Source organism: Hibiscus syriacus, unplaced genomic scaffold (assembly GCF_006381635.1).
Source record: "Hibiscus syriacus cultivar Baekdansim isolate YM2019G1 unplaced genomic scaffold, ASM638163v2 tig00113725_pilon, whole genome shotgun sequence".
Lineage (NCBI taxonomy): Eukaryota > Viridiplantae > Streptophyta > Magnoliopsida > Malvales > Malvaceae > Hibiscus > Hibiscus syriacus.
The window spans coordinates 134,503-154,234 of NW_024063471.1; the positions used below are offsets into that span (position 1 = coordinate 134,503).

General features: G+C 35.0%; 1 protein-coding gene across 1 annotated transcript; it reads left to right on the forward strand.

Moving 5' to 3' along the window:
• Window positions 1-3,549: 3,549 nt before the first annotated feature.
• Window positions 3,550-4,968, forward strand: LOC120187344 (homeobox-leucine zipper protein HAT5-like). The gene is made up of 3 exons (XM_039191084.1): window positions 3,550-3,962; window positions 4,035-4,411; window positions 4,549-4,968. Exons 1-3 carry the CDS (start codon window positions 3,851-3,853, stop codon window positions 4,801-4,803), a joined length of 744 nt encoding a protein of 247 aa, XP_039047015.1. The 5' UTR covers window positions 3,550-3,850; the 3' UTR covers window positions 4,804-4,968.
• Window positions 4,969-19,732: the final 14,764 nt, after the last annotated feature.

The window sequence follows — 19,732 nt, forward strand, 5'->3', positions numbered from 1 at the left end:
ACACATAATACAACGTTTGCATTTAAAAATCACCTAAGTTAATAGTCTCAAAAGTGAAGCCGGTTGTGATTGGGATTTTGATTTTGATTTTGATTACCTTTTGCTTGACACCATATGAGCTTTGGATTTTGATGAGGATCCATATTTTGGTAGAGGAAAAGATGATTGTGATGGCACTAGTGATCCACATGTCAACCTTGTATGACCACTTTCCTTGCACAGACTACATGTCGATCTCTTCTTCTCTTCACCCTTAGACGGTATACAATCGTGACTTTTTGGTCGGCCAGGTAGCCTTCTGTCCATGGCTGGTGGCAAAACTGTTTGTAAGTCATCTGATATGTCTCACTCAGAAGGATGTGGAATATGGTAGATAATCTCGGCATAAGTCTGTCGATATTCTTCTGTAGTGTAGCAATCCATAGCGTATGCGCTTGAATCATCTTGGTTTAGATGAAGAGCAACTTTTATAACATGGCCACACGGATAACCAGATGTTTGCCATTTCATACAACTACACGTCTTTGCATTTAGATCGACAAGCCCATTTAAGTTATTATCCAGTACTTCAAACAAAGTGTTTGAACATGGTTCAACTCTCCATGACGTTGACTTTACAACACGTTTCGTTATCTTTTTTTCAGTCCATGGTGTAACACGATGTTCCAATGTTCCTGTAAATTTAAATAAATAATACTTAGTAAAATATATGATAAGTTACGAATTTAAAGAAATAATACCTGCATGGTTTCTTTTTTTGTAGTACCACTGTTGAATAGAGGCTCGAAAAAACTCCATTAACATAGTAATAGGTAATTTCCGGGAATGACGACTTAGAGCGATGATTGATTCTGCACTATTAGACGTCATGAAACCATATCTTGCTCCAAGTTGATGTACTCTTGACCATCTTTCAAACCCGACATCTTCTAGTGTTTGAGCACACTGAGGCAAAACACGTCTTAAACAATTTATATGCTTATTAAAATCCACTTCCCGATAAGCTTTTACAGCCTTCCAGTATGTCCATTTGTGATTTTTTATACCAGCAAACCTTGATTTTAGATTTCTATACAAATGAACACCACAAAGTCCATGAAAAGCATCTGGGAAACACCTTCTAACATCGTTGTCGATTGAGTTTGCCCTATCGGATATGATTGTCAGATTGCTAATAGGACCTATGCAATCCCTAAGATGCCCCATAAACCATGTCCATGAATCAGAGGTTTCAGATTTGCCAACCCAGTAAGCTATTACCAATATCCCATTGTTAGCATCCATGACTACTGTTAATAAGTTTACTCCAAGGTATCGACCTTTCAAATGTGCTCCGTCAACTATAATAACTGGGTGCATGCAAGTAATAAACGAACGAATCTACAAAATAATATACACAATAAATATAATCATTTAAATGTGAAATGCATGTAACTAACAAAAATGAGTCAACAAAATTATATTGATTTACTAACCGCAGCACCAATGGCGATAAACAGCAACTCAAAGCGTCAATCTCTATCTGTTTTGATATGAGTTACCGACCCAGGATTTTTCAGCTTTAAATTGTTACAATAAGCCGACAGTTGGGCAAACGATGCTTCTGGCGACCCCCTCAACAATTCCAAGGCATAACATTTGGCTCTCCAAACTTGAGAATATGAGATACTAATCTTGAACCAAGCATTCATGTCAGTCATAATTTCATGTCCCCGATATACCCTGCCATTCAAAAACATTAACTCAGCCAGAAAACCACCCAACACCTTTTTGTTTGTCTGTCTATGGTGAGAAAAAACTTGGGTTCTTGAACATGTATGTTTATCAATAAAAGTCCTAACTTGAAACATTTCGCAATCTTTTATCCTCTTTGCAATCATACGCCACGTACAGTTTTTGTCAATCATACACCTTGTTTCAAAACGATCTTTGCTTGATTTGTTAACTTTTAGTTGATAGCCCATCTTCCACACATTTCGTATACAAAGCTATCTTCAAGTCTTCCTTTGTATCAAAACAATCATCTTTCTTGATACGAATAATTTTTGTGTAACAATCAACTGCTATCTTTACCAACTCTTCTTCCGGTATCTGAAGTAATTCTGGTATATTCCATTTATACTCCTGTGGCATTTTCTTCGGGGACTTTTCTTCAGGGATTTATTCTTCTTCTTTTTCTTCTTCAGGGTTATATGAATTACAGAATGGATGTTCAACATGTTCATTCACAGTCGTAACTTCCTCCTCATTATCATCAACAACATCTTCCTCGACAGCGGTTGTTTCATCATCAAAATTCGGGTATTGACCAATATCAAAATCATTACACGCAGGGTCTGTTTCTTCTTCTGAAGCATCATCAAAATCCGAGTATATACCAAGATCAAAGTCCGGGTATTGACCAAGATCAAATTTTGAGTACTGACTAGTACTCACAATTTTTTCTGTTGGCTCATCATCGTCTAACTGATCAATACGAAAACCAGAATTTGGTGCTGAAAGTTGATTGGGATTTGGATTAGGGAAAGGTTGTGGGTTTTGAGATTGTGTTTGGTATTAGAAATGTGGTGAAACAAAATTTGCTTGGTGATGAAATTGTGGTGGAACCATTAAATTTTGAGCACCATAAACTGGGGTTGAAAAACTTAGTTGATTACTACCCGCTACTGACCCAACTTCACTACTTCTAGGTTCAACAACATACAATGTAACATCATCTTGCGAAACACTAATGTAAGCAATGAATCGTTCAACATATTCATTGTCAGTTAACAAATAAACTTTACCTTTTCTCTGATAAGATAGCCTAAATCCACTTAGGGGCTCTAAATTTAATTTATTTGCACCACGTAATATTAGAGTTTCATAAGTTAACTTTTTTAATGACAGTTTTAGTTGAAGATTCATGGGTAAAGGCATATATTGTAAAACATCATGAACATTCTCCCATGACCCTCCAAAACACAAATCTATCCAAACATGATCAACATTAGATGATTTCATTATTGTAAATTAATTTACTAAACAAACGAGCTGCGAAACTAAAACCTGTTGCCGGATGGGGAAGGATGTCGTTGGATATAGGATGTCGTTGGATATAGAACGGATGTCGCCAGAGAGAGTGATAGATGGAGATGGAATGAGTTGCGATTTAGGGATTTAGGTTATGAGTTGCTGCTGCTGCGTAGTTATATACCCAAAACATTTGTGTTGCGAAACTAAAACATGTTGCGAATTTGAAATTCAGTGTTGCGATAGTCAGAATCGCGTTGCGATTTTGTATTATCGCATTGCGATAGTCAGAATAGCGTTGCGATTTACATATTCGCATTGCAATTTTCTAAAATCGCAACGCGAATTTGGAAAATCGCAATGCGATAGTCAAAATCGCGTTGCGAATCTGGAAATTGATTTGCGATACTGGAGATCGCATTGCGATTTTGTTGGTCATTTTGGCAAATCGAAAAAAAGTTGATCAAAATCGTATATTATAAGGCATTTTCGGTCACTGAGGTTATTTTCTCCTTAATATAAACTCATTAAACTTGACTCCCTATTGTACTATTCATTTAATTTTATCCCTTTGCCATTTTTCATCATCTTCTCCAAGCTTTCCTTGTTTCACTTTGTCAAAAGATCAAGAAAATTACGACTTATTCTGAGTGATGATGGGGGTGAGCTGCCGCTGTTCCCACACTTCCCATATCACAGAAATCATCATCACCAGCTTCTTTCGCCATAAGTGAACAATTTCATACCTATTTTTTGTACTTAAAATTTGAGATCTTCCTCTGGTGAAGAAGATAAATTAAAAAAAAATAAAAATTGATCCTTTAGATTGATAATTTTCATGGCTGGTTCTAATAATCTCTCTGTTTTGCTTCAAAGTCAAAGGGTTTCTTCCTCTTCTCAGCCTCTTCATACCCTCTTCATTCCAGGCTCTTCTCCTTCAACTTTTCTAGGTAATATCTCCTTCTTCCTCTTCTTCTTCTTTTCTCACTTTGGATTTCTTTAAAAACCCTTGCTTGTTTCAGGTACAAGATCGATGTTAAGCTTCGATGGTGTTGATCGAAACAGTTCATGGACGTTTGATGAAGAAGATAACGGAGATGGCGATATAGATGGGTATTTACATCGATCGGAGAAGAAGAGGCGACTTACAGTCGAGCAAGTCCAGTCTCTCGAGAAAAGCTTCGAGGCCGACAACAAGCTTGAACCGGAAAGGAAAATTCAGCTGGCCAAAGACCTCGGCCTGCAATCAAGGCAAGTTGCTATATGGTTCCAGAACCGCCGTGCTCGATGGAAGACGAAGCAGATAGAGAAAGAATATGACAGTTTGCAAGCCAGATATAATAACCTCAAGGCCGACTATGATGATCTCCTCAAGGAGAAAGATAAACTAAAACAAGAGGTAATTTGTAATTAGCAATGTTTAGCACGAACACAGGACTTTACATTAGGAGAAGACTACTAGTCGCCTCCTCGATCCATCCTAACTACTATTCTGTATTTGTCTATGGTGCTTTACTTTTCATGCGTATGTTACAGGTTATTGAGCTCACAGATAAGTTATCATTGAAAGGGAAAGAGTCTAAGGTCGTGGTGGTGTCTGCCAATGGCGATGTGCTCGATTCGGACCAATCGGATTTATCCCAAGAAGAAGATAACTTGGGTAAGGACATGTTACATCTTCCATCATACGTCTTTCCCAAAGTTGAAGACGACGATGATTCCTCTGATCCGCCTGCAAATTCCTGCAATTTTGAATTCCCTGTTGATGAGCATGGCTTGTGGTCTTGGTAGAGTCCAATCCTGATATATGCACGTATGATCGATCCATCTTGTTCAAGTTACCTTGTATTAGCAACTATAAAACAAGCAAATAATAAGACAATGAATGGCGTTAAAATCCAAATGTATTGATCTTAGAAGTTGTATTTTCCATATGTGAAAGCTTCAGTTTGTGTATGATTTGGGTCGCTTTCATGGTGGGGGTGCTTTAATGTAGAACAACAGTTTGTTGCTTTACATCAGTTGACAATTTGACATTTCCTTGAAATTATTATTATGTAGTATTGGGATGGACTATTGAGTGGAACCACTCTTATGTGAAATCTTTTTCTACTATCAGTTTATAATTTTTTAAACATTAATATGTATATATATTCTATAAACATTTATTCGAATTTAATTTTTTTTAGAGAAAATAACATTTTGTTTAACTGTGAAATTGCCTAATAACTCGTTAAATTATTTTAATTTCTAATAAAAATAATGACTAAATTATAAATATTTTTATGATATTAGCGTGATAGATTTAGTATAAGTTGATATAAACTGTCATGTTAATAAAATAGTATTACAACAATAATAAAATTCACGTCAAATGTCACATTTTAAGAGATTAATTGCATTATTGTCAAAGAAAAAAGAAATTGATTGTATTAAATTTATTGAGTGATCCTAGTAGTTGAAGGGAAGGGAGTGCTATTTCCTTTAAGATCCTAAATTCAAACAGTTACTGTGTACGTGTCGTTAATAACTAAATAAAATTGTGAACATATATTATTTTATAATCACGAACTATTTAAAAAGTTAATTGTTCTTCTGAACTTATAAAGTGAGTGTAATTTTTTTTAAAAAAATAAACATGTTATAATCACTTTATATTATTAAAACAAATACATATTATTTTCTTTTATTTTTTTCATGTAAGATTTTTGATCTCGTAAGTGGAAAAGTAGGAGTTTTTTATTGCACCGCTGGAATGGACAGACACTTCCGTTGAGGAGAAAAACTGGTTGTTACAGTATGCACTCCAACAATTGTTCCAACGTTAATAGAGACCATTAAAAGAAATTTTAAAAATTAAATTAAATTCATGATCTGAATTATTTCAAAAATAATTTAATCAAATTCAATAACTTTTAATTTAAAGATATATAATTTAGTGTTAAATAGTCAATTGACTTGAAAGGGGATCATGTAGCTTTTGACAAGGATCGTACAATTTAATTATACGTATGATAATACGTAAATATTTAGTTTTTATTTCATTTTAGTACATCGTCGTTAAAAAGTTAATGTGTTTAATACCTAAACTATCAATTCTGATTCGTTTTAGTACCTAAATTTTCAAAAAAAAAATCAAAACTTAACGTTAAATTTTTAACGGAGGTATAAAATGAAACAAAAACTAAACCCTTTTATATAGTTTTGAAAAACTAATAATTTAGGTACTAAACACGTAATTAGGAATGATACTAAACACAAGTGTCGTCCCAGCCCCGACACGAAAACATATACTTAAAACCCGACCCTACCCTGACGAATTTTAGGTTTTTTCCTATCCCGTATTTAAACTAAAATCCGACCCTGAACACATCTGACCCGAATATATTAATTTTTTAAATAATTAAAATAATATATTTTATAATAATATATTTACAATTATGTATTTTTTAAGTGATTAAATTAATATATTTTATAATAATTTTTATATTTTAATAATTAAATAATATATCTTAATAATATAAAAATAAAAATTCTTAAAATATTATATATAATATTAATTGAGTCAAGCCGAGTTATGATTTTTCACCTTAAATCTGACCCCATCCCGCCCTGAAATTTTATACCGTATAATTTGTCCCTCTCCAAATCCCGAAATTTAAAAAAATGGCCCTATAAAGTCGGATCGGGTAAAGACTAGCCGATTCAAATATTTTGACCATCCCTGCACGTAATTTATCCTAATATATAATTTACATTGTTCAAATCATATATGCATACCAAGTTTATATATTAAATTATGTAATACAAATAATTCATCAAATGATTTCAGTAGTTAAAGAAAATTTCCTTTTTTTAGAGATTTGAGTTCAAGCAAGCTACATCTGTAAATATAAATATATATATATATATATATATATATATATATTCTCAATTAATTAAAAAAATTATAAATAAATATTATTTTATAATTATCTTAGATTATTAAAAAAATTTATATAAACATAACTCAATTTTCTAACGTCCACCGAAAATGATATTTGTATTTAATTTTTGCTACCATCATCAAACAAAAACTAAATTAACGTTAGACCTAACGAAGAGTCGGACCTTACATGTTTTTTATTCATCTTTATTAATATTATTTTTAATTTAATTATTAAAATACTATTTTAAAAATCAAAATACTATTTAATCCTAAATAAAACTATAAAGGGGACGAGCAACCATATATAAAGAGATTGATCATTTTAAATTTATTAAATCGTAATTTTATTAATTTATTAAGAGGTATAAATAATAGAAAGAATGTTATTTTTTAAAAAAAGTTTTAAATTTGAACAACTATATTTATAACATTAAAGATACATGTTTTTATCCGAAAATTATTTTGATTTTCCTTTGTTATAACTTTCTCAGTATTATATAATAGCTTTTATATATATATATTATAGTTTTGAAAAATAGTATATACATATAGTTTAGAAAACTAAATCGTATATATTACATAGTTTAAAAAATAGTATATATATGTACTTTGAGAAACAAAATAGTATATATTATATAATTTTGGAAATTGTGTATATATGTAGTTTAGAAAAACAAAACAATATATATTATATATATTTTAAAATAGTATATAGTTTGGAAGATACAATATATTATGTGGTTTATATTGTTTTTGTTTTTATTTTAGATTAATTTTATTTATTAATTTGATATATTTTTATTAATTTCAGGTTCGTCCCAAGTCAAAGTTAAAATTCATGTCCAGGTGAGGTATTTAATTAAGGTCCAGTAAGCAAGTTTGGCTAGCACAACAAAAATCAAGTATCATAAAGAAGCCCAAGAGGATGCAGTAGGCACGCGTTTCAGTCCAACAACAGTTAGGAGTTGAAGCAGAGAGGGGTAGATTCTATGGTGAAATAGGGGATGATCAGTCAGTTAGGGTGGCCGAAGATAGTAGAAACAAAAGTTCAAATGTTGTTTTGGTAGGTTGGGGGTAGATTAAGTGGTTTTAATATGATATCTGGGTAGGGTTACTAGAATTGGAGGTTATAGGGGCTTTGGTATGAGGTTTTGATGTTAGTTGAGTTTCCTGATCACTGTTGGTTGTGGTTAGAGGGAGGAAGGGCCACCGATCTACGGTGGTCGTTTTTTGGTTTCGGTAAATTTGACCTTCGACTGAGAGAAGAGTGGGGAAGATTTGAGAGAACACAAAGAGAAGAGTGAAAACGGCTAGGGTTGGTTGGTTTTCTGAAATGGAAAAAAGAGGGTTTAAATACCATAGATTTTAAGAAAAATCACACTTAAGCCATTAGACATTTTTACAAAATCATCCCTTTTTCTCTTTACTTTTTTAAATTATTTGAATGCATGAACCCTATTTGTGTGATTTTCAGATTTTTTGTTACTTTAAAATAAAGAGGAATTTTTTCTTTATTCCCTTAGATTTAACCGTATTTTTGCATTTAGGTCATTTAGTATTCTTTCTAAAATTAGTTCAAATGTTGCATATGAATTCCATTTTAGTTTATTTTAGTCATTAGTATCATTGACATGCTTAGTATTATGTTTCGAGTAAAAGTACCAAATTGGATATTTTCCTTTTAATTTCTTAAACTTGTTAGGATAAAACGAAATGAGTTTTTAGCCTTAGGTCGTTGTAATTTTATAACTCCCCGAATCTCGGGTTAGTAGTTTCGGGTTGACCCAAGAGTGTTTTAGATGAATTCATTAGCCTAATAGAGAAGCTTGGGTCAAGTGAGCTTTGGTTTGGGCTTGGGTTTAGCCCAACATATGATAAAAAAAAGGGTGTTTTTAGAATACAACAAAAGTTAGAGTGGATAAGGGGTAATTATACCAATTTTCAAAGAAAAAGTTGGATACCCATTAAGAGAGGATGGTCTCACGTTATGTTCTTCTCTTTTTCTTCCCATTCACCTTGTTTTCTTCTTCCTTCTTCCCTCTCATTTATCTCCCAACTTAGAAAGAGCAAAGGTGATAAATTGGTAACCTTGCAACCCTATTTTGTAATCCTTGAGGTAAGATTCATAACCTCCATCTCAAGAACTCCAAATTGAATTTTTCATATCTTCATTTCACCATGGTAACCAAACATGGGTTTTGTGGGGTTTAAGGAACTTGACTATTTTAATCCATTTTCAGAGATGTTAAGCCTTAGAAAGTGTTCTTAAACCCTTATTAACTTCTAAATCAAGTTAAAAACCCATGTGCTTAATCCTTGTTTAGCGAGAGAAGTAAGAGAAAGCTCTAAGAGAAAGGGGAAGGAAAAGTTTACCTTGGGTTGAGCCTTGGACACTTCCAACAGCTTAGAAGTCAAAGGTTACACACTTCTAACTCAACTCTTCTACATGTAGATCATTATATAAGTTTTGGTAGGTTTCATTGGTTATGAAGCATATACATAGTAGTTTGCATCTTGTGTTGTTTTCAGCATGTGAACAGACCTATTATGACCTCTTTTAACCCTGAGTATCTTGTTCTAGGGTAAATTACTTGAATTCTCAATGTTGTCTAGCATGTTGAAGCCAGATATTCTGAGGGCTGAAAATTCCATTCCACATAACTATCTTGATCTAAAAGTTTTGCCATAGCGTATATTTTTTCTACTATCTACTATCCATTGCTTGAGGACAAGCAATAGATTAAGTTTGGGGGTGTGATAACTTTGTAAAAGACCATGTTTAAGGTCTTTTTACTTAAGTTATTGATTGTCGAATAATCGTTTTCATAGAATTTAGAAGCCTATAGTTGCATTTAGGTCATGTAGTTGCATGTGGTGAAAAAAATCTTGTTGTAGCATAAATTTATTGATTAAACTGATGATGTTGAGGAGTATGTTCTTGTTGTGGTGATGTGCAGGAAAGGAGAATAGCTGAGGAGAAAAATTTTGTTTCAATATTCTGAAGCAAAGGGAAAAATGTTTGACTGAGGTAAAACTTTGCAGCAATTACTAGACTCAGAAAAGGACAAAGAAGCTAATGTCACACTGTCATTTGTCCAAGGCTCACGTGAATGCTATGTGATAACTTCGTAAAAGACTGAGTTTTGTGTCTTTTTACTTAAGTTATTGAATGTTTAAAATCCATTGCTTTAGCATTTTAACTGCATTTAGTTACATTTAAGATGCATGTACATGTGGTGGATAAGTTACGCCAAGGCAAATTTTATTTGAGTAATTTGATGCTACTGAGGGGAAAGGTTGTTTGTTGGTTGTAATGATGCAGGATATGACTAAAGAAGAATTCATTTGCCGAGACAAATTAATTTGCTAGGGCCCGAGGAACAAAAGAAGATGACAGTGAGGCCAAAGTGAGTTTTATTTTGCAAGTCTGACGCATCAGCTAACGTCACTTGGCCAGCTATCCAATTGACCTCACGTGCAATCTTGCCCTCATAAAAAATTTGGGACCACTGTCAACTGTCATGTTATTCAAGCAAAGGGGATGAAACCTAGGGTATTTAGGGAATTTCCAAGGGCACTAAACCCTAAAAATTACCACTATAAATACCATATTATATCTCTTCATAAAGGGGAATCAAGGAGAGAATATACCCTAGGCTTGGAGTAAGCGGCTATAGTACTTCACTTTTCCACCGGGCCATCTGAACGTCCTTAGTGCCCTTCATTATCGGGCTTCATTGGAGCGACAGCCAGGCCCTCGAGAGAGGCTGGTCGCCGGAGTAGTCATAGTGATGGTCCAAATGTCGCGGTAGAGCTCTGTTTTGGGAGTTTTTCTTCCTTTGTTCTTTATTTCCATATCACTTAAAGGGATTGTACTTATAGATTGATTTGGGGATGATATTTACCACACCATAAACTGTTTTACATGGTGTTGGATGATATTGTGTTGATATTTTATTTGATTTTTAATGAATGATGTCGTTTGTTTATGTCAAGTGTTATTTTGTTCATTGTTTTAATATCTTGCCATGACATTGTAAGAGCTTTTGAGAGTTTGCATGGTGCCTCGACAAAACATACCTAGTCTTTGTAAGAGTTTTTGAGAGATGGCCATTTTTCTTGGAGTTGATACATGATATAGAGAGAGTTAGGTTAGATCTATGTGGACAAGGGAACTAATTCGGGATAGTGAGGTTTTAATCCGCCTTATAGATAAGGATAATATTTCATTCGACTAAAAGGGTGAGTGCTTGAGTATGATAGGATAAAAGTTACAGTTTACGCTGAGGAGTATTTTCATAACAACAGTTTGACAAACCAAGGGTTGTAGTTCACGCTGAGTAGTATTGTCGTAGAAAAAGTTCTAGGAACACTCTAGTAAATCATGTCGGGTAGCATAGGCGTAGTATAATAAATCATCCTAGACATAGAATAATTTCTCGCCATAGCAAATTCAACCCAAGTCCTCCATTAGAAGTCTGATTGTGTGAGGTTTTTCAGATTATATTAAACTCAACATTTTTACTTGCTTTGACAATTTTTATTTGTTTACCTTTGCATATCTTTATTGCCTCGACCAAACTTTTCTACACATTTCACTTTATAATTTTTCTCGCCTCAATAATGTTTTTTCTATCTATTCATATCATTTGGTATTGCTTTTTTTTTTCTTTTTAGACAAGAATCTTAGGATTAATTAGTGACATTTAGTTCTAGTTGTAACAATCATAAAAAATCCCCATCAATCATTGTGGATGTAGAGATGATAACTCACTTACTATTATATTACTTACATCGATTGTGTATACTTACATAAATTTGCGTGCCACAACACACATATTTACACGCAATGAAGTTTTTAACGCCGTTGTCAGGGATTGGCAACTAGAGGAATTTTGATAATTTTTGCCATAGCAAGTTTTATTTTCTTGTCACATTTTCTTTATTTATTTTAGTTTTACTTGTTTGTTTTCTTTTTTTTTTTGTAGGTTTTTGTCATTGCATGACCAGGAGATCTGCTGACGAACTATTAATATCATTCAACCCTAAGATCTAGCAGTTATTCAGACAAAGGCATCGTGCTCAGCGTGCCAGAGGCTATATGAATATACTAAAATTTCAAGCTGATAACCTTATAGAAGATCAGGCAGATCCTGAAGTCGCGGCATATAATATTCCCCAAAATGCTATAAGACCTCGAGCTATATGATATCACTTAAATCCAATTCTCGTTGATCTCAACCTTAGAATTATGGCACTGAAAATACAGGCAACCTACTTTGAACTCAAAATGGTGATGTTCAACATGCTCAATTCTATCGATCAGTTTGGTGGCTTGCCTAATGAATATGCTAGACAACATGTGCTTGCTTTTCTTGAAGTGTGCGACTTATTTAGGTAATAAGATGTGCATGAGGATGTGTTGAAGCTAAAATTATTCCTTTACTTTTTGCGCAACTGAGCAAGAGCTTGGTTGAGTGGAGTCCCATCCGGCTCAATGGAATCTTGGGCTGACTTATGCTAAAAAATTCTGCTTCGATATAACCCGCCCAATATGCACACCCAACTCCGCAATGACATTTCAAGTTTTCACCAAGGTGATAATGAATCTATATATAGTGATGGGGAAGATATAAAAGTTTTCTTCGTAAATGCACCAACCATGGATTCCACGATTGGACTCAAGTCGTCATGTTCTATAATGGAGTCAACGCACCTACTCGTGTGATGTTGGATGCTTCGGTAAATGGCACTTTACTTGATAAATTACCCAAGGAATCATTTGATATCCTTGATTGGATAGCCAACAATGATTATCAATTCCCATCTGAAAGGCTTAAAACCGATAGGAAAATATTTAGGGCGTATGAACTTGATGGTAAGGTTTCACTTTCTACTCAACTTTCTGCCATAACTAACATGCTGAAAAATTTGCAACGTTCCAGTGAGGTGAAAGAAGTAAAGTCAACTAACTCAGTATGTATTTTTTGTCGTGGCAACCATCATAAGAGTGAATGCCCAGAAAACCAAGAGTCCATCAATTTCACGGGCAATTTTAATAGAAACAACAACAACCCTTACTCTAATACATACAATCATGGATGGTGACAACAACTATGCATGAAACTTTAATAAGCCATAGCAAAATGCCTCTGAACATTCAAGTTTGCAACATCAACATATGCCCTAACAAAATAACAAAAAAAGTAATACATCTTCCTGAAATTCTAACTTCCTTAAAGCTTCACTGCTTGAATTTATGACATCGACAAAAGATTTTATGGCTTCAACAAAGATCTTGATACATGAACACTCATCGACAATCAAGAATCAAGGTGATTTGTTACAAAACCAAGCAGCTCTATTACAAAGCCATAGTTCATCATTGATAGCGTTGGTGAATCAAGTGGGCCAAATTGCCATAATAGTACATTCTCGCCTGTAAGAAAGTCTCCCTAGTGATACTGAGATCACTAAGCCTCATGGAAATGAGCAATACAGTGCGCTTACACTTAGGAGTGGTACCAAAATTAATCTAGATGATAAGTTTAGGGGAAAGGAGCGAGAGATTTCTCGCCAAGCCACTACATAGAAAGAACCAGAAGGTCAAGCTGAACATGCTGAAGAATAAGACTTGCTTGAGGAGAAGGAAAAGGACGAAGGGTCAACATGTCAACCTAATGAGGATGGAAAATTTATTGCCAAGGAAAAAGTTTTACCCCCACCTACAGCAAATGAAATCGAACCTCCACTGTCTTTCCCTTAACGGTTGAAGAAGCAAAATGACGACATTCAGTTCAAAACGTTTGTTGATATCTTTGATAAGTTGTATATCAATGTCCCACTGCTCAAAGCTATTGATTAGATGCCTTTTTACGCAAAGTTATTGAAGGATATTGTCACGAAGAAGAGAAAGGTGGAAAGAATAGAAAATTTTGCCACGACAACAAAATATGAATTGAGTAAACTTCTGCCAAAGTAAAAAGATCCTAGAAGCTTTGTTATACCATGCTCCATCGGTGATAAGTATGTTGGGAGAGCCCTTTGTGACTTGGGGTCAAGTGTAAACATGAAACCCAAGTCTATATTTTTTAAACTTAGAATGGATAATATTTGACCAACCACCGTGATTTTGTAACTAGATGACTGATCACATGTTCGTCCCGAGGATAGAATTGAAGATGTTATAGTTAAAGTGGACAAGTTCGTCTTTCTAGTAGATTTTCTTATTTTAGCCTATGAGACCAATGAAAATGCACCTATTATTCTTGGGCGTCCCTTCTTAGCCACTGGGTGCATATTAATATAGTGTGATAAGGGAGAGTTTACGATGAGGGTGGTTGATCAATGTGTCACTATCAATGTTTTCAATACTCTTAAATATGTTGATGATTCTGAAGAATGCCATTGCATTGGAGACATGTAGACACATGAAGAAGACGGGACAAATTTTTTTGGCCAAGGCAAATTTTTATATCTAGATGAATATGATACTCTGTGCAAAGATAACATTGCTCAGATAAATAAGTGTAAAAATTTTCCCCGAAACTATTTTATAGCAAGACAGAAACAATAATTTTGGCCCTGGTGATTTTTTTTCAAAATAAGGTAGGTAAATATATTTTCCCAGGAAAAATTTTTTCGATTGAAGCAAACATAGGATTTACTGAAGATAGAACAAATGAAGAGTCTGAGGATCATTCAATGGAGGTGGACCAGTCTAGCTTACTTCAAGCTAGACCAGGTAAGAGATTTAAATCCCTTGATTTTAATAAATTTATTCCTCCAAAACTTTCGTTATAGCATGTACCTACCTTAGAACTTAAACCTTTTCCATCACATTTGAAATATGTTTATCTAGGTAGTGACGATACTTTACTAATTATAAATTCTTCTAGTCTAACCCCGACCAACAGGGTAGTTTGTTGAATATTTTGCCACAACACAAAAAACTCTCGGGTATGACAGACTTGAAGAGAGTCAACCCTAGAATATTCATGCACAAGATCCAACTAGACGAGTATCATAGTAATTTTGTGGACCCCAAAATGAGATTTAATCTAATAATGAAAAAGTAATGATGAAGAAAATCATCAAATGGCTTGATGATGGGGTGATCAATCCCATATTTGATAGCTCTTAGATCAGTCTGGTTTAATGTGTGCCGAAGAAGAGTTGTTTGATCGTGTTAAAGAACGAGAATGATGAACTTTTGACTATAATAACTATCACAGGCTGGCGAATTTGTATGGATTATAGAAATCTCAATAAGGTCATAAAGAAAGACCATTTCCCCTTCCTTTCATTGATCAGATGTTTGATCGGTTAACATGCAAGGCATTTTATTGTTTCCTTAACGGATATTCTGGGTATAATCAGATCGTAATAGTATCTGAAGATCATGATAAGACCACCTTCATATGTCTATATGACACCTATACCTTTAGGAGGATGTCGTTCAGACCATATAGCAACCCGACAACTTTTCAGAGATGTATGGTGGCCATTTTCTCATACATGGTGGAGGACTTCTTGAAAATATTTATGGATGATTTTTCCATCCTGGGCGATGACTTTGATTGATGCCTCGATAATTTATCTAAAGTGTTGAAGCAATTTGAGGAGTCCAACCTTGTGTTAAATTGGGAGAAATGTCACTTTATAGTGACAGAAGGAATCATGTTGGGACATAAAATTTCACACCAAGGCATCGAGGTTGATAAAGCCAAGGTGGAAGTAATTGAGAATATCCCTCTACCTATCACTATGAAGGGCATCAAAAGTTTCCTAGGGCATGCAGGATTCTACAGGCGTTTCATCAATGATTTTTTAAAGATTTCAAAGCCTTTGTGTATGTTGCTTCAATAAAATCAACTTTGGTGCGATGATGACTATTGTAAAGGTCCTCTAATCTGGCTTCTACTGGCCCACCTTATTCAAGGATACACATGACTTCTATAATTCATGTGACTGTTGCTAACGCACTAAGAATATATCAAAGAGAAATGAGATGCCATGGCAGAATATTTTAGAGGTTGAACTCTTCAATGTATGGGGAATCTATTTTATGGGACCCTTTCCACCGTCCTTTGGTGATCAATATATACTTTCGATGTGGACTATGTATCCAAATGAGACGCGGTCGTGGAAACACCTCGAAACAACTTCAAGATAGTGTTGAAGTTCTTGTACAAAAATATATTCACGCATTTTGGAGAACCCTGATCTATTATCAGGGATAAAGATACTCACTTTAACAATAAATTAAATGCCAAGGTGCTACAAAGGTACAGGGTACGCCAAAAACTTTCCACGACATACCATCCCCAGACAAATGGACAGGCTGAGGTCTCCAACCGTGAGATCAAGTAGATCATTGAGAAGTTGGTCAGCCCAAAATGGAAAGATTGGTCGCCAAAGCTCGATGAGGCATTATGGGCATACACGGCATTTAAAACACCACTCGATATGTCTCCATTCAAGTTAGTCTATGGCAAGGTATGTCATTTTCCTGTGTAACTAGAACACAAGGCATACTGGACCATCAGAAACTTAATATGGTGAAAGGAGAATGTTGAAGCTAATTAAGATGGACGAATATAGAGCTCATGCATAGAAGAATTCTCGACAAAGAGCTAACTTGATAAAAAAATTTACCTCGGTAATTTCTTCCGGGCCATCAAGTACAGCTCTATAATTCAAGGCTCAAGTGGTTCCCAGGCAAGTTGAAGTCAAGGTGGTTAGGGACTTTCATAGTACATCAAGTGCATAGCCACGACGTAATTGAAATCACAAACTTGGATGATGTGACTACTTTTAAGGTGAATGGCCTAAGACTGAAGGCGTACAATGGAGTACCAATCCTGCTTGATAAAGCGACATCGCTACTCTATGACGCCCAAGAGTTTCCTCATCTTCCCTGAACAAATTTTGTTGCATAGGCAACATAATTTGCATTCTGTACATAAATAATTATTCTTTACTTTATTCTACAAGAGTTTTTTATTTTTATTTTATTCTCTAATATTGTCTTTTAGTGATCATTTGACACTTGGTAGCTTAGGATTCAAACTCATACATGGAATGAAGCAAATCCTAATAAAAAAAATTTGGGCGACACTTCTGAGAGGGAAAATCTTTTCCTCCATTATTTTATTCTTTCCTTTTCACATCACAAATATTCAGCATTAATTATCATATCTTTTTTTATTTTTCTTTTTACTTTTTTACTTGTAAGAAACCGCCCACTACCCATTTTTTCTCCAAAACCGCCTACTTTACTCTCTTTCTCTCTCACCGTTCCTCTTTTATTCACTCTTCATCTTTATCTTTAGTTTTTCCCTCTTTCACTGAAAACCTCCATAAACTTTGGTTCCAAGTCTTTGTTCTTTCCATTCAATCTTTCACCAAGCTAACTTTGCGAGATCTAAGTCAAACCTTGGTGCTTCCACATCGTCTGCCACTGTAACAAGTTTCCAATGCTTCCAAAATGCTGAGGCTGAGAAAAATTTCAAGGCGTTGCAGAAATGCCAAGTCTACCTGGAAGACAACTTTGTATTCCTAAAGGCAGATGAGGAACCTTTTAGTCCCGAGGTGATGGACATTGTCCAAAAACACAACTGGGTAAAGTTCACCCGATACCAAAAGATGGTGGTGCCATCGATGGTCCAAGACTTTTATGCGCATCTGGGAGACTCGTCCCATCACTCTGTCTATGTTCGAAGGAAGTTCATCTGGTTCACTCCTACCATCAACCGATATTTTAAGCTCGACAAAGTTGAAAATCAACATAAGAAATTTCTTGCCGCGGTAGATTCTAAAACTTACGATGGTGTGTTGGAGGACTTGTGTTTCGGCTGGGAAAAGTTTGAGGGGAACGTTTTAACCAAAAGTGTTTAGATCATTGCACCTCAAGCCGATCACGAAGTTGTGGAATTATATTTTGAAGAGCAAGCTGATGCCCACTTCTCACAACATAACAGTGTTGTTACAGCGATTAATGATAATCCATTCTATCATCTACGGGCACTCGATCGATGTAGGTGAAATCATCTTTGAGCAAGTTCACGAGCGTGCAAAGCGGGCCAGATGTAACTTACTTTTTCCTAATTTAATAACCACTTTATGCAGGAAAAAAAAGGTCCCTGAGGAGCCTTTGGAGGAGTTTATCAAATCAAAAGAGGGCATCACTAAGAAGAAGCTGTCAGATCTAATGAGTTTTGATGATAATGCTCCGGGTGAAGGATTATAACAATATGCCAAATCTGTAGTCGTAAAGAGAAAAACGACTGTAGTCACCAACACTTGAAAGAAAAAGGAACGGCTAGAACACTTGGAAGGTCAAATGCATATCCTCTTCAATTATGTCAAGGCCAAAGATACACAACTAAACACTTTCTTCAAGGAACTGCTACCAGTTGATGTCACCCTATCACCACACATGCCTCTCCAATCTGTGAAGAAGGCCAAGGCCAGACGGATAAGTACATCAACTTTTCCTCTTCATATCACACTCAGGAAATTCTACTAGAATTTTTTGAAGTCGAAGAATTTACCCCGACAATAATTTTTACTGAACCCATTGATGACCAGCCGTCCACTAAACAAGCCCCAGAACAACCCCTAGATTTGAACAATGAATTGGTTGTTGAAACAACAGCTAGGCAACCCTTACACGTACCTGCTGAGACCTCCCCAATCGAGGAAATGTCCCCCACCAGACAGTCCTCCCAGGACCCAGTGTCTCCTCAAGCGCTCAGTAGTCCGTATTGCTATGTTATCTCCATCATTACTTTCTTCAGAATAAACTAGATCCGCCAGGCCCTCATCTCAAGCGACGCAGAGCCCGCCCATCTAGCATAACTACCCCACCACAGTAAGGTACCATTTTACATTTGCATTTGAATCACATCTTAGAGTACTTACTTTACATTTTCATTCATTGAGGACAATGCATCCCTCGAGTTTGGGGGAGGTGTTGTGCTTCACACATAGTTACTTGCATTGATAATGATTGGTATGAATAAATTTTTGTCATGGTATGAGTAATGATAGGATAGATGTTTAGAATAAGTTGAGGACGCTCGATGATGAAAGAAAATTTTTATTGCCTAGGCCAGAATAATTTTACATGACTACAGAAGGATAGAACCAATCTTAGAACTTGACTCTTTGTGATCCCGTTAACATGATTGTATGTTTTCTCTGCTTATGGTACTTAGAAAATTTTTAAGAAATACTTTTCACTATAAGAAAATATACCTTTAATGACACACGAACGATGACACGCTAATTTATGACTTGCAAAAAATGTGTGTCATAAAAAAATTTCATGTTTCTTAAAATCTGAGAGATTTATGACTTACAATAATGTGTGTCATATTTAATTGCCATAATCTAAAAAATTTAGCAAAAACACGGAGTACACTTTTCATTGTGTGTCATCTATAAAAGTCGTCTTTTAATTTCCCCCCATAATTTAACTTACATGCTTTTCTGCTTCTCTTTTTCTCAGCGCCCCTTATCCTCTTCCCCAAAAAAAATCCTTAATCCCCAAAACCAACAATAGGGGATAAACAATGGGAATCAAAGGTCTGCTTAGATTCATGAAACATTTCATTGAACCCGTTCACATCAAGAAATACGATGGCAAACGGATATTTTATTCTCCTTTTTTATTCTCTTTTATTTCCAATTTTTCCTCCCCAGCATATATGTTATTCTGCAAGTTTTGCAGGTGGGTACTGATGCTTATTCATGGTTACATAAAGGAGGTATTTTTGTTTCAGTTGT